At 38.1% G+C, this 12,886-nt stretch overlaps 1 protein-coding gene across 7 annotated transcripts in view; it reads right to left on the reverse strand.

Annotated features, from left to right (window-relative positions):
• Window positions 1-12,886, reverse strand: part of PKHD1 (PKHD1 ciliary IPT domain containing fibrocystin/polyductin) — a 433,016-nt gene that overhangs the window by 112,355 nt on the left and 307,775 nt on the right. For all 7 annotated transcript variants that reach the window (XM_019734773.2, XM_074333064.1, XM_074333066.1 and 4 more), the window contains 5 exons: window positions 12,584-12,738; window positions 11,120-11,272; window positions 7,950-8,828; window positions 7,085-7,253; window positions 5,172-5,329 (listed from right to left, as the gene is read on the reverse strand). In XM_019734773.2, the coding sequence (XP_019590332.2) occupies window positions 5,172-5,329; window positions 7,085-7,253; window positions 7,950-8,828; window positions 11,120-11,272; window positions 12,584-12,738 (1,514 nt within the window). The remainder of the gene's footprint in view (window positions 1-5,171; window positions 5,330-7,084; window positions 7,254-7,949; window positions 8,829-11,119; window positions 11,273-12,583; window positions 12,739-12,886) is intronic.

Below are 12,886 nucleotides of genomic sequence, written 5' to 3' on the forward strand. Positions count from 1 at the left end.
CTAATTGTGGACTGATGCAAGAGTTTGTGGGCTAGCACAGGTCAGTGGACCACTCATGGGGTAGCTCATATTAGGCCCCCATTATTGTCCACTTCCTAATTGCACTGCCTGCCCCGTCCCTGTCCCACCTGTTATCCATTCACTCCACAGCAGCTTGTATGATCTTTTCAGAGAGTGAATAAAATCCTGTCACCTCCTTTCTTAAAACCCTCCAACACCATCTTATTAAATTACACTGGCCTATATTAGGAGCTGGATCCTGACTAGCTCCAACTATTCCCGTTCTCATTCACTACACACTGGCCTCCTCAGACACTTTGAGGCCATTCTTGTCTCAGAGCGCCTGCTCTGGCTGGTCCTTCTCTCTGGAGAAGGTCTCCTAATTCAGGTTTCACTGCAAATGTAACTCTATTTCGAATAGCCACTCCCTTACACACACACACACACACACACACACACACACACACACAGAGCAAACTACCTCTCTAGCCCAAAACCCTATTTTATTTTCTTTATAACTGTCATCACTAATGGAATATTTTATTTATTTGTTCATATATATATTTCCACTGGAACAGAAGTTTGATGAAAGCAGGGACATTATCGTGTTCCCAACTATAGTTCCTATCCTTAGAAAGGCACTGGTAGATGGTAAGTAGTCAAAATGAATTCACTGAATGAATGAACAGGCCAACTTCGGTGCGTAGCAGGCTAAAGGTGCTCTGAAATGCTAGTTTCCTTTTTATCTCCCTTCTGTTGTCTTCTACATGTCTGAGAAATTGTAAAATGTCATTGAAACCAAAGCTCTGATTTGTGTCAGTTCTCTCCCACCAACACCAGTGTTCCAAATGTATGAACTGGTCTGAGCAGTGATGCCACCCGTTTGTAGTCTGAGACACAAAAAATGAGTAAGAAGAAAGTACAAAGCTCTGATGTCTATCTAGTTCTACCTAAATGGGATATTAATTTCAAGTCTTTGTTTTTCTAAATGATTTGAATTTTCAGATGATCAGATGCCTCCAAAATCAAAGTAAATCCTTTCTGGAATAAAATGCAAATGGCTCTTAAAAGATCTCCTGCTTGGGATTAGCCATGCATATTTCAAAGTTGGCTGCAATGCAAACTTACAGATAAGTACAAAACAAAATTAACAGCTTACTTTTCCCCTGGCTACACACCCTGCGTTACACAGATAAAAAACCCACTGGCACAGCATTCCCCATAGCTGATCCACATGGATAATTTTTGCTCCTAATGCTGGAGTATATATGACAATATGCTGAGACCTGTGGATATCTGTGTGAGTGGATAGTTTTGCACATGAACTTAAATGTGCAAATAAAATCTGTTTTTTTTTTTCTTTCAAATTAAAAATAAACCTCAAAGCAATGGACTCCAAACTTTTTGTTAATGAAATCAAAAAAGGGCATAAGGGTGTGTTAAACTCAATGTCATTTGGAATAAATGTGAGAGTTGGTTCCAGTGGTCTCCATTTTCATTTTTGCTATGCGGCTCTCACTGTTGTATAGAAGACCACGGGTTCTTGTCTTGAGGAGGAAAAATACAAAATAGACGCTCATTCTCTCCAGATTAAATTTGTCCTTTTCTCATCCACCAGATGTGAACAGGAATTGGATAGTAGCACAGAAGAGAATGGTTTAAAAAATAAAAAGAGACTTGAATTAGGCAAGGAGGGATCTATTCATATTTTGGAAGTCACAGGAAAACACTGCAATTCTGTTAGCACCCGGAAGGCACCATTTACTATGTGCTGTCTCCTTCATTGCAAGAGGACACAGATTGTATTTTTAGTGCAGTAAACTGCAGCACCTACTGTGGGAATCCTTGCAGTTGGTACCTCTAGCAAAACCTCATTTAAAATGTTCTAAAGCTTTAAAACATCAGGAATTTAAGACAGTCGGTCATATATACCTCCTTGTATACATTCGGCCACTCACACACATTCTCATTATTGTTGGCACACTGATAGTAAATGGCATATAATAGTATAATACGTGATTACACGGGGTTTTACCATGGAGCCATGTTTCACAACTAAGACAGAGAGTGATGAAAATAAAATGCACAGCACCACAAGAGCACCACACATCGCATGGTAAGCAACCACCTCAGAGTTCATCAAAAGAACATTATTATTCACATGTGGAGAATTTGAGAGGTATTTTAGAGCTTTTATTTGTAACAGACATTTTCAGTACCACACTCATGGTTTTTGGCACTCACCTTGACAAACCAAAGACTGCTACTACAAAAACTCAGAGCTCCCTTCTGAAAAAGGTTTCCTCTGGTCATAAGAAAGAGAATAATCGGCCTTTGTTCTGGGAAAGCCAAAGGGCTGAAGAGTTAATGTCTCCAGTAGCATCCCTCAGCCAGAGATAGATAGGGATTTGAAGTGCAAATACCTTAGCTTCCTCACAGCTTAGCTGGGATAATTTTGGGTCATGTTCCCATGGTCCCCTGGGGTTCTCCACCAGACTTGAGCTCCAGCTATCCACCAGTTTGATAACACAACCATTACTGATTTCATTCCTTTCCCAGTCTCACTTCCCCACTTCTCTATGTTCCTCATTTCACCTCCTACCTCCCCCACATAAACTATTTGGATTCTAAGCCTTGTATCAAGGGGAACCCAAATTAAGATACTATCTTCAGCTCTTATTCTTTTGTGAAATGTAATTTTTTATTAAATACCCTGGGACATGTATCCATTGTCACTAATTCTACAGAAATGTGATCCTCACCAAAAACCACAAATTGAGAAAAACCTCACAATTATTCATGTACTTATTTTAAAATACAAAGATGTTTTCTCAATAGCATACACACCTATAAAAGTGGGATGGTTCTTAAAACCAATAGAATAACTTACTACAGAAAGCTATTTGAGTAGATGCATTAGTAAATGGGAGACTAGTTAACTGTCTTTTTTTTTTCTTTTACTACTCCGCACATATATACTTTTCCCTGAATTTCATTATTTTGTGCAAAGATGTATTTGGTGGTTATATTCAACAGATATAACCAACATATCAAAATGAATATTTACTTAGCATGTTCCATGCACTCAGTACTGACTTTTTGAAACCTATATTGTAATCCCCATAGTTTGTCACTCTATTGCAAAGAAAAGCCTTCAATCTATTAAAAAAAAAAAAAATTGAGAAATATATGAAAAAGTATAGAAGCATGAAATTGTATGGTAATTTAAAAACTTATGTGAAACTTCTCTAAACGACAAATGCTATAAAGTAGTAGCAGTTTACATGGAAGAAGGTGGACACAAATAAAAAGATGCTCGGAGACTTCTTGGTTCCAGGATTCCTTATTACGGCTATATCCTCAAACCAATGACCTGAAGGCCTCAATTTCTTCTGAATATTCTTGAATGGTTTGGAGCAAATGGCATTAATAATCTCCTCAGTTACCAATGATTCATTCATTTGATCAGTTCATCAACTAATATTTGTTGAGCATCCCCCAAATACATAAGAGTAAACAGAAGAAAATTCTTGCCCTCATCAAATTTGCACTCTAAAATGGCAAAGAGTAAATCAACAAGTAAACAAGTACATTTATAATAAAATTTCAAGTAATGCAACCCTGACAAAAAATAATCAGGCACAGTAGGGCTAGAGAATAATGGAGGAATATTTGTTTTCGATAGGATGATCAGGGATGGTTTCTCTAAAGAGTTATCATTTAAACAAGAAAAGCTAGCTCTGCAAAGAAATGAGAACAGGATTTTTCTGGCAGAAGAAATAGCTAATGCAAAGGCTCTGAAGTGGGGATTAGCGTATCATATTAAAGAAAAAAAATAAGCCAATGATGAGTAAGTTAAAAAGCTGTCACAGAAGATGAAATGAGAGCGGTAGGTAGGAACCATACTACAAGACGTTGTAGTCTTACAGTTTGGATTTCATTCTGAGGAGGATAGAAAGTCATTGGAAAGTTGAAAAGATCATTCTGGCAATCTGAAACATGAACTATGGGACACAGGAGTGGAAGAAAGAAGACCAGTTAGAAGGATACTCCCTTGTCAGGTAGGAGACGATGATGGTTAGAAGTGGGAGAATTTGGGTTAGAAAAAAGAACACATTATTATTTTTTACCTGAATAACCTCATGAATGATGGTACAAATTACAGAGGTGGACAGAGCTAGTAGGCAAGAAGCAGGTAGCGGATGGGGACAGAGATCAAGCTTTCCATTTAGAACATGTTGAGTCTGAGATGCCAATTATACTTCCCAAGGGAGTCAGTTGTATATACCAGATCAAAGTTCAGGGTCAAGTCTGGGTTGAAGATATAAATAGGAATTCATCAGCATTAAATGGTATTTCAAGTTTGGACTTGGGAGGAAGGTTAGGGGGAGAAGAAATCAGATCTGAAGACATACTTCTGGGTCATTCATACATTCAGAACTTAAAAAGGGAAAGAAAGACTAAAAGAGAAATCTGAAGAATCAATCACAGAAGTAGGAAGAAAGCTGGGAAAATTCTTTAGATTTACTGAGAGCAGGTTCTACCTGACCACAAATAAAACTCAGAGTTTCATTGTTTGTGGAAGTAGAAGGACAATTATTTCTCCAGGGGTCCCATTATAAAAATTGATAGCTAAGTGGGCTTTGGCTGTATAAGAAAGAAGAAAAAGAAGGAATTTTGATCACAGCATTTCCCTCCCTCCCCAAGGACAATTAGAAGATGGAGAAAAGGAAGGCAAAACTGCCTACCATCTACTATACCACCCTTTGCAGACTGACAGCCCTTAAGTCCTGTTGGAAGAGAAAGAATCAGAGGCCAGAGGAGCTTGTTCCATGGCTGACACTGTGAAAGGGTGAGAACCAGAGTGCTGCTTCTGGCTCAGGTTACCAGGTCAGTGAGAGCATTGTTCTCTTCACCTGTGCACCGACCTGGGTGTCAGGAATCGATCCCTTTGACATAGACACAGGCAATCTCATGGAGGCCACAACAATGATCACGACATCTCTTAATCACTCAACATTCCTGTGATACAGGTGAGTTGAGCAGTGATTAGCACAGACTTCAACTCCAGAACTCGGTTCTTCTCCAGGGTGTTTAGACAACACGGCCAATACAGCCCCTTCTCATGCACATTCCCTCTAATGGAGGCATCGAGTTCTGATATAACCAACCTGTGTTGAAGAAGGATCCAGTCCATTCTGCCTCGGTTTTAGGAAATACAGAAACTGGTGGAGGTAGACCCAGGGCTCTCCCATCCAGATCCTTAAAGAGATATTTTCTTGGACTTTCACAATCCGATTCAGGGCAGACCAGTATTCCTAAATCTTTCCTGTGAAGACAGACAGAAAGCAGCTCTCATTTCATGATAAGCAGCAAAAAGGCAATATATTGGTGTTACTAATCTGATGAAAAGTAAATTCAACACAATTTTACTATTAATAATGTGTTACACAGACACGAAATAAAACTCTAGAGAAAATGTTATTTCCCAGTTATATGGTCAAGAAGACAGTATTACTAACCAAATAGTCTGGATATATAATCTTTACATAGATTGCTAATTTTCTAAGAAGAAAGATACAACAAAATGCTCCTAACTGCACTGTTTCCCTGAAAATAAGACCTAGCCGGACAATCAGATCTAATGCATCTTTTGGAGCAAAAATTAATATAAAACCTGCTCTTATATTATAGTCAAACATTAATTTTTGCTCCAAAAGACGCATAAGAACTGATTGTCCAGCTAGGTCTTATTTTCAGGGAAACACGGTATAATATCTACTGAAAATAATGTAATCATTTCTGTATGGAACTTTGGAGCTTTGCAGTATTTTAAGATTGTCATTATAAATATCAATTATATTTGTGCTTATATATAAACAAGATCAAAATAGAAATTCTCATTCAACAAATGTCTATTAGAAATCTACTACTTACAAGTTGAGGAATATAATGGTGATAAATATAGACAAGGTTTCTATGCTTTCAGAATTTGGAGTCAGGCAAGGTATATAAACAAATAATAGGCAATTATAACATTGAGTTACAGAGAATTTATTTGATCTCCCCTAATCTAGTACTTTTAGGTACCATTAGTAATAATATTAAATATTTATTGCATGCCAACCATGTGTTTAGTATTTATAGTACAAAGAATCAGATGCTAATATCATTTAGCTTTATAACTGTTTCATCCCATAAGTAAGACATGAACATAAGGAAAGTTGGACAGTAGAAGAAAAATGATAGACTAACCCAAGTTGCATAATAATCATACCTAATAACGTTGCGGTACCAAACGTGGCTCAGGGATGGGTATCTCAAAAAGTGTTGGGCTACACACATTCACTTTCCATTTAGGGTGATTTTTCTTGACTCTTTTCTTCCAACTAAAGGAGTTTTTTCCAAAGTTTTAGGAAAGAAAAAGTAGCCCATGCTCCCTGCTCCTGACTTTTCTACTCCCTTTTATGGGAAAAATAATGCTTTCACTAGTTTTCAGTTTCTTGAATAAAATTCTCAGATCATATGTTCCGTTACACCTGGTCTGAGCACCAACATCTGTCTAAGTAACATGGCTCAGTTCAGGGATTCCTGACAGTAGACATGGTCTCCTCCTCCCCACTAGTCCCTTCACAAGGGCTCCCAAGCTTCCTTCTGAAGACTAGTGACATCATACTCTATGGAAGAGTCTAGAATTAGGGTCAATTTTTTTTCTGGTGACTGAAAAACATCCCAAAGCAGTATCTCTAATAAAGACAAAAATAATAAAACAATATCAATGAAACTTAGACACCATCACTTCTGCCCCCTTCTTTAGCCAGAGAAATTCACATGGTTGAGCCCAGATTCAAGAGAGAGGAATAGCCCCTGCCTCTTTAGTAAAAGAGATTGCAAAAATCATGTATTAAAGCACATGAACATAAGAGGGGTAAACAATTAAAGTCATTCAATTGACCTACTTTACCTTTCCAAAAGGACTTATTTCTATTTCCACTGATGATTTTATTTAAAAAAATGTGTAAGGATTTGAATAATTGCAAAATACTTCATAGATATGGCTTATTATAAATAGTAAAACCAGTACCTGTTTTGTATAGGAGGGAAGTAGAACTTGTTTTTATCTTTGATATTTAGCATCTTGGTCCTCTCTGCTGTTATGGGATGAGTGATTCCAGTATTCTCTGCATTGGGCAGGATGCAGACATCTAGGTCATCACTATAGCAACTCTTCACAAAACTAGAAAAGGTGACATCTGAAAAAAAAATTTTTTAAGATATCATAATAGTAGATCACGTAAACTACCAAACACAAATATAGACTACACAACTAAATACTCTTATAGTAACGCATGTCCAGGAGTTAGTTTAAGCTATCCAGGGTAATTCCAGGAGTTTACATAAATCTCGACTTAAAATATCTGTAATTCTGCATGACATGAACATTGTTTGCAGAACAGAAGAGTATTCCAACACACTCATGTATTAAGAGCAATACTTTTTATCAAAGTTTTGATCAAAATCCAATGAGGATTACAATAATACGAAAGAGATCTGATAGAAAATTACTGCATAGGTTGTGGTATAACTTTGATTTTATTTCTGGCTGCCCCACTAACTACCAAACAACCTCAGTGGGGCACAATTTCTGCATCTAAGTTTCCTCTTTTGTATAGTAAGAAAAATAACACCTCTCTAAGAGAATTGTCATGTAATCAAATTAAATTATTGCTGTGAAAACTCTTCAACATGTACAAAGCATTGATTTTTTAAAGGAATCACTCACTGTCATTAGAGACCATCATTGTGGTAATCAGTACACAGCAGGTGGTCAATGGGACACCAAGCATAGGACTACACTGCACCCTCTAGTTGATATAATTTCAGAATATTAAAAATTCTATGCACTGATGTATGAAATTATGTTGTTTAGATAAGCCCAAACATCCTACCTTGAAGTTTCATGATTCCTGAAATTGAATGGCCATTTCTCACTTTGTGCCATGGTTCCTGAGGCCACCGATTTGGTTCAGAGGTGAATACAGGCCACAGAATACCAACTCGACCCCCTCTTGGGTTGGAAGGAGCTCGGTCTGTTAATGTCAGGTTGGCCGAGCAAGGCTTAACCCTGTCCTGAATGCAGTCAAAAGAGGAGCTAGTGGCCACAAGGACTGAATTCCTTAGTACAATCTGCACATTTTCAACAGAGCTCTGTCGAACCAAAGACACATATACTGTTGCCAAGAGACCAATCGTGTTGTCCACCAGAGTGACGTTCTCTATCTCCATGCTGTTCTCCACATGAAGCATGGCACCATAGTCAAAGTTCTTGAAAGCCAAAAAGCCAGAGATACTAGTACAGTTGTCAAGTCCACTTTCCTTATAAAGATGAAGGCCGTGAAGACTTGAGTGGGCCACATTGTCAGCCCAAAGGGCTTCAAGAGAGGAACACCTCTGGCCTCGGATGTGAAAGCCAAGTCTCTCCGATCCTGCCACCACGTTGCCACGGAGATTGATGTCCTTTGCCTGGTTCACTTTGATTCCTGCTACCCAAACTGTGGACCAGGCTGACTGTGTCATCAGAACCACAAGGTTATTATAGAGAGAATAGGCCTGACCCTCCAAATCAATGCCATGACCCGCTGTATTAAACACTACATTGTCTTTTAAAATGATCCCATCACTGGCAATTGCGTGAATGCCCCCACCGCAGCTTTGGTGCAGAGTGGAAGATATTATCCAGGATCCTGCTGACACATTAGTGAGCTCAATGGATGAAAACAATGGTGACCCAAAGTTCTGAATTTCTACATTTAAAAGTTGAAGGACACCTGCAAACAAAATGCATATAATTAGGTACTTTCTTCTTCCCTACACAAGGCAGAAGGATGGTCCAATTATGGATACAAGAATATGCAGATTTTTATTAAAATATAATTGCTTATTCTCAGCACAAATATATTTCATGCCAGTGAAACTGCAGGCTGTGCTGGAGCATGGTGACAGGAACAGGACAGATGCCCAATTTGTATAGTTGAGCACCACGCCAGAAGTGAACCAACAGCAAGACTGGCTTGGTCCTGAACCTCTGACATTGCTGATTCATCCAGGGTTTCTGAAATTGTCCCCAGGGGAAAGGAAAGATAACCTGTACTCGATGCTTCTTATGAACCAGGAGCTATGCTGATTTTCATGCATATATTACCTCAGTTCATTTTAACATCCCTGTGAGAGAGACATTTTCATAGACAAAGAAACATAATAAAATTGCCCTGCATTTTTGTAAAACTCTGACATGAGCTTGTGAATTCCTTAAGGGTAAGTTTGGGTATTTCATCCCTGTTTTCCTAATATGGTTACTTCAGTGTATTAGGTGCTCAATAAATGTGAATGAATAAAATAAATGAAGAGTAAGAAAAGTCATTCAGCTAGAAAATGGCAGAAGTAACATTCAAATTCAAGTCTGATTCTGAAGCCCTTGTGAAATAAACTTTTATTTCTGTAAACATTTTAAATTTATTGAAAAGTCGCAAAGACAGCATGGAGAGTTCCTGTGTACCTTGCACTCCATTTCTCCTACTGTTAGTATCTGACATAACTCTGGTACATTTGCCAAAACTGAAAAATTAACATCAATGCATTACTATTCACTGAACTCAAGACATTATTCAGATTCCACCAGCTTTTTCATTAATGCCCCTTTCCTGTCCCAGAATCCATCTAAGTTCCCACACTGTATTAAGAACCTTTGCATTTTTCTATAACATACTCCAGAGTCTGGCAGTACTTTGGGAAGAAATTGAAACAGCATGTGCAGCTATACTAGTAGGCACTTTGGTCAACAGTTCCAATTAATAGAGGTCCTGTCTTGCTCTCCCTCCCTGATTCTTCATCTTCATCGACTTCAGGATATCTCATTTCTACAAGACCAGGATCCAGCCTTTGTCTCAGTCTTCTAAAGCAGGATTTCTCAACCTTAACACTATTGACATTTTGGACTGAAAAATCCTTTCTTGTGGGAGACTGACCTGCACAATGTCGGATAGTTAGCATTTACCCACTCGATTCCAGAAGCCCATCCCTCAAACTTGTGACAAGCAAAATAACTCCAGATATTGCCAAATGCCCTTTGGGGTCTGGAGGGAGGAACAAAATCACTTCTGTTGAGAACTAATGAAGTGACAGCTTATATAGAGAGAGCTTGTTCTATGGACCAGAAATCCAGAACTTCTAATGTAGAACTTAAAGATCTAAACACTGTCCTTTATCATATTGGTGAAACAGATGTGCCAACAAAAGTGCTCCATGCTCAACATACCAGGGGAGCCAAAAAAATGTATACACGTGACTTGTATTCATAGTTTGCTCTTGGTATATATCGAATATTACAATTTTAATACAGTTTTTTCCTTTCTTAAAATGTGTATATATATTTTTGGCACCCTCTGTATTTGGGAAGTGGTTAAATCCTTTATTCCAGGCCTTCTCAGAGCCTTTACTATATTCATGTATACAGTGACATTCTAAGATGGAGCTACAGAGAAAGCCTTTGCCAAAATTTTTGACTAGGAAACAACTTTGGAATAATATTTAAGGAATAAAGTTTACGAAATAAGGTGCTAATCAAATAATTTTGCAGCATTACAACAGCTAAAGCTTGAAAGAAGCAAGAGAGATTGAACTTATCCTTAAAGCAGTCTAGGATATGGAAATCATTTTTATTTAAATTTACGTTATTAATTTATAGCATGAGCTGAGGTCTGTCACCAGCTATAGCATGCTACTGGGATGGAGTAATAGAAATTCAGGAAAGAGATAAAATTCAAGTGGTCATTAAATCATCTATAATTTCAAAGCAGAGGAAATTTCACATCTGCTAAAGATGTTTTCTTTGAGGTAAAATTGTGCATATGTGCTGATCACTAGTATATTATTTTAACATCACACTGATAATTAAGCACAGATTAGGACTGAAAATTCATAGCTTCTCAGTGCACAAAAGAGCCATCTCATTTGAATATTTTGTTTTATAAATGAAAATTCTCACAGTTGGAATTTCTGTGTGTCCCAGATGAATACATTTCAATTAGTAACGCTACTAGTAACTGAAAATGTCATTTACCTGAAAATTCTTCTCTGCTGGACTTCCTGAAGGACCCCACAAGTAGTCTCCCCCTACATGATGTATCAGGCTGGATTTGTATATTTCTGGTCAAAAGTCCAACCTCAGCAGCCAAACGAATATATTGGCCATCTTCCATGAAATGGACGCTTCCTGGGGCAACAGGAGTTGGGGAAGACAAAACTTTAAAAACCTATTGCAGAAATCGCAAACTGGGGACCCAGTGAACCTGCCAAATGAAAATACTCCTTTCCCCTCGGAAGTCCTACCAACATTAAACTCTGCTTTTCCTCGGGCATTCTTCACAAATGTCAGCTGAGAAATGAAAAGCCCATTTACTTGTCTCTCTTTGGGATCCGAGTGAGAGTGCTTGAGCAAGAATTCATTTCTCCTCAATAATTGTGGGTACTGGGACAGACTACTGGTGTGGGGATATCAGGGAAGACCTGTCCAATTAGTGGAGGTCCCCAACCACCTTCCTTAAATGTATCGGTGTGAGACGTAGGGTTTGGTTGTACATTGTCTACAGACTTCATTCATGAGAGTGAGGAATCCCAGAACAACTGAGGCAGTTACGAATCTAAGACAGCAATGCATCACAGTAAAGGGACAAAGAACAGGACTTAAGCTCACCACTGCCTGAAGGAGCCTCCTCAGCAGTAGGAGCTAAAGAGCCAAATGCTGATTTGTTTCACTGGGCCGCCATTTGCATTTCACCTTGGACCTCACTGGCAAGGAATGCTAAAGATTTCTCTTTTCTTGATTACTTTTCTAAAAGAGAAATAATCCTTGCAACTATGATTTAAAAAGAGATTTAGACATAGTCCTGTTTGAAAATACGTCAGACCAAAAAGATATTCCCTAACCCCTCTATTTTCATGTTTTATTACTTGTTAGCTATATTTCCTGTGTTAAATGTATTTATTAGACTGAACCAGGAAACTTATGGTTATTTATCATTTCTGTGCAATATATTTTAACTCTATATAGTGTATAAAAATATTCAGTTCTTTTTTGTTTTGTTTTTTTAGAAAAAGTAGTGCTTGATACATAAAATGAACTTTATGTCAGGAAGGACACATTCCTAAGTATGAGGAAAAAAGTCATTTACAATAACTACCATATTCTAGGTAATTGTGTGATTCAGTGTGCCAGGAAATGAACAGGAAACTCAGCTCCGATGAGGCTTATTCTGGTCTAGCCATGAAAATGTCCAATGGCCTTGAACAAGAGTCATAACCCTCCCACTTGCTTCTAGACTTGCCATTATAAATAAAACGTTAAATTCTTCCCTCACATCAAAATATTTTTTTAACCAGGCAATTAAATTAATGAAAGGATAGAGATAAGACATCAGTAAGGCATTATTTATCCCCTCTCAATGGTGATTGGATCCAAGACCCCAGGCAGAACTCATTCATCCTGACTCATAAACTTCCCTTAACCAACAAACCACAGACTTACCAATATGCCGGTGTTTGAGCCGTTCATGGACCCTAACATAGCGACCCTTGACTTCTTTCACAGTGAGGACCTCTGCTTCATGAGGCTCATAAGAAGAGGAGCTAAGGACGATTTTGTCATGGGGTCGCCAGTCCACTGTGTCCTCTACTATAATTCTGTAACAACATAAAGATGGTATCAAGTATACAATAATTGAAATAAAGAATACACTGGAGGGGATCAAGAGTAGATTAGATGAAACAGACAACCAAACCAGAGATTTAGATGATAAGTTAGCAGAAAACACCTAAGCAGAACAGCACA

The sequence above is a fragment of the Rhinolophus sinicus genome, linkage group LG05, assembly GCF_036562045.2.
Source record: "Rhinolophus sinicus isolate RSC01 linkage group LG05, ASM3656204v1, whole genome shotgun sequence".
NCBI lineage: Eukaryota > Metazoa > Chordata > Mammalia > Chiroptera > Rhinolophidae > Rhinolophus > Rhinolophus sinicus.